The 2677-nt window shown below is 56.8% G+C and overlaps 2 protein-coding genes across 2 annotated transcripts; both read right to left on the reverse strand.

Moving 5' to 3' along the window:
- Window positions 1-429, reverse strand: DQ04_16041000 (deoxyribose-phosphate aldolase; the record flags this gene model as incomplete). Its single annotated transcript, XM_009317412.1, has 1 exon — window positions 1-429. A coding segment is annotated over one exon (429 nt), but the record flags the coding sequence as incomplete, so codon positions are not given.
- Window positions 430-1222: 793 nt separating this feature from the next.
- Window positions 1223-2062, reverse strand: DQ04_16041010 (deoxyribose-phosphate aldolase; the record flags this gene model as incomplete). The annotated part of the gene is made up of 1 exon (XM_009317413.1): window positions 1223-2062. The coding sequence occupies one exon, from the start codon at window positions 2060-2062 to the stop codon at window positions 1223-1225; it is 840 nt and encodes a 279-aa protein (XP_009315688.1).
- Window positions 2063-2677: the final 615 nt, after the last annotated feature.

Below are 2677 nucleotides of genomic sequence, written 5' to 3' on the forward strand. Positions count from 1 at the left end.
CGCGCCGTCCTGGACCTCGCCCGCCGCCTCCGCGGCCTTCGCGGCACTGGTGCCAGCGCCCAACGGGAAGCCGCAGCACGCAGCCGTCCTCACCCCACTGCCGCGCAGCAACTCAACGCAGTGCTTCACGCGGCTGCCGTTCACGCAGACCGCGTAGAACTTGTGCTGCTTCGCCTCAGCGCACAGCTGCTTGACAGACTCCAGTGTCGCCTCCGGCTTGAGCACAGTGTGGTCGATGTAGTCAGCGAGGTTGACGTCATCGCCGGGGAGACGGCCGCGCCACGAGCCGTCTGTCACCTTCAGGTGCGGGAACTTCGCCTCCAGCTCCGGCATCTCCAGCTCCTTCGCGAAGAAGCGGACGCGCTCGAGGATCTTCGCGTTCAGCTTGCCGGTGAATCCCGGGCGGTCGGTCATGTGGAGATCAGCCATGATGCTTAGCTTCTTTTTCGGTTTGTGGAGTCGATTAACGTGTGGACTGATGTAGAGCCTTCTGTATGTGTGTTCCGCGGCACGGCCCACAAAAAGATACAACGACAATTAGAGCAGAGAAACAAAGGGTCACGTAGAGCAACACACAACCTCCTTGAGCGAGGTGCCGCACAAGATGCCTCGCAGTCACAGAGCCGCACCAACCGCAGCAGCAGCGACAGATCCCCACAGCTTCACCTCCAGAGTGGTGAAGAGAAAAAAACAAAATAAAAAATAAAGCTTCGTTTTCTTTTGCATATTTCACCCACACACGACGAACGGTCCCTCTCACATTTCTTACCAGTTTATAAGACAACGACTTTATCATAATTTTCCGGTTTAATTTCATATCTACCAAGCATAGAGTGTTCCGAAGAGCGTAAGTTCTCAAGGACACCCGCCCAGCCCACACCCCTCCGCCCCCGTGCGGAGAGACCGTGTTAAGGGCGCCCTCAGCACCTCCTTTTCGCCCATTTCATAACAACTCACTCTTGGGTGTTTGCTTTGGGACAGCAGCTACGAAAGATCCTGATATTTTTGACAAAAATAAACAAAATAACATGCTCCATAAAGCTTCTCTCTCGGCCCTGCTTTACTTCATCAAGAAAGGTGAGGTATAGAAGTTTCTTTGTGTGTAAGAGGCGCGCGGCGTATCGTAGCCATGTTAGCCGTACCGCATCATTCGGTAGTTACGCGCTCATCCTTAACGGGAGTAGTTGTGGACGACGCCACATTCCTGTTCGCTAAGGGTTAGTTAAAGGTTGCTCTTGGGGCTCTTCGTGGACACAATGCTGATGCCGTTGCTCGTGCCAATGCGGCAGACACCGGCCTTCACGTACTGCAGGGCCGTCGAGCGATCGCGCACACCACCGCTCGCCTTCACCTTCGCGGCGTTGCCGACAACAGCCAGCATGATGTCAATCGCCTCCGGTGTGGCGCCGCCGGTGTTGAACCCCGTCGACGTCTTCACGTAGGTCGCGCCGGCCGCCACCGACAGAATGGCGCAGTCGATGATCTCCTCCGCCGACAGCAGGCACGTCTCAAAGATCACCTTCGACGTGACGTATGGCGGGCAGGCAGCAACGACGGAGCGGATGTCGTTGAACACGAGGCGGTAGTTTTTGTCCTTCAGCGCGCCGACGTTCAGCACCATGTCGATGTCCTCCGCGCCGTCCTGGACCTCGCCCGCCGCCTCCGCGGCCTTCGCGGCACTGGTGCCAGCGCCCAACGGGAAGCCGCAGCACGCAGCCGTCCTCACCCCACTGCCGCGCAGCAACTCAACGCAGTGCTTCACGTGGCTGCCGTTCACGCAGACCGCGTAGAACTTGTGCTTCCTCGCCTCAGCGCACAGCTGCTTGACAGACTCCAGCGTCGCCTCCGGCTTGAGCACAGTGTGGTCGATGTAGTCAGCGAGGTTAACGTCATCGCCGGGGAGACGGCCGCGCCACGAGCCGTCTGTCACCTTCAGGTGCGGGAACTTCGCCTCCAGCTCCGGCATCTCCAGCTCCTTCGCGAAGAAGCGGACGCGCTCGAGGATCTTCGCGTTCAGCTTGCCGGTGAATCCCGGGCGGTCGGTCATGTGGAGATCAGCCATGATGCTTAGCTTCTTTTTCGGTTTGTGGAGTCGACTAACGTGTGGACTGATGTAGAGCCTTCTGTATGTGTGTTCCGCGGCACGGCCCACAAAAAGATACAACGACAATTAGAGCAGAGAAACAAAGGGCCACGTAGAGCAACACACAACCTCCTTGAGCGAGGTGCCGCACAAGATGCCTCGCAGTCACAGAGCCGCACCAACCGCAGCAGCAGCGACAGATCCCCACAGCTTCACCTCCAGAGTGGAGGAGAAAAAATAACAAATTATGTTTCATTTTATTTGAGCGTTGGATCTACACATGACGAACTGCCCCTCTTACATTTATTTTAAGAATAGTTTATTCGGATTTGTCGTTTTTGTATGTGTGGGTGTGTAAGAGGCGCGCGGCGTATCGTAGCCATGTTAGCCGTACCGCATCATTCGGTAGTCACGCGCTCATCCTTAACGGGAGTAGTTGTGGACGACGCCACATTCCTGTTCGCTAAGGGTTAGTTAAAGGTTGCTCTTGGGGCTCTTCGTGGACACAATGCTGATGCCGTTGCTCGTGCCAATGCGGCAGACACCGGCCTTCACGTACTGCAGGGCCGTCGAGCGATCGCGCACACCACCGCT

The sequence above is a fragment of the Trypanosoma grayi genome, assembly GCF_000691245.1.
Source record: "Trypanosoma grayi strain ANR4 Tgr_1604_V1, whole genome shotgun sequence".
In the NCBI taxonomy this organism is placed as follows: domain Eukaryota; phylum Euglenozoa; class Kinetoplastea; order Trypanosomatida; family Trypanosomatidae; genus Trypanosoma; species Trypanosoma grayi.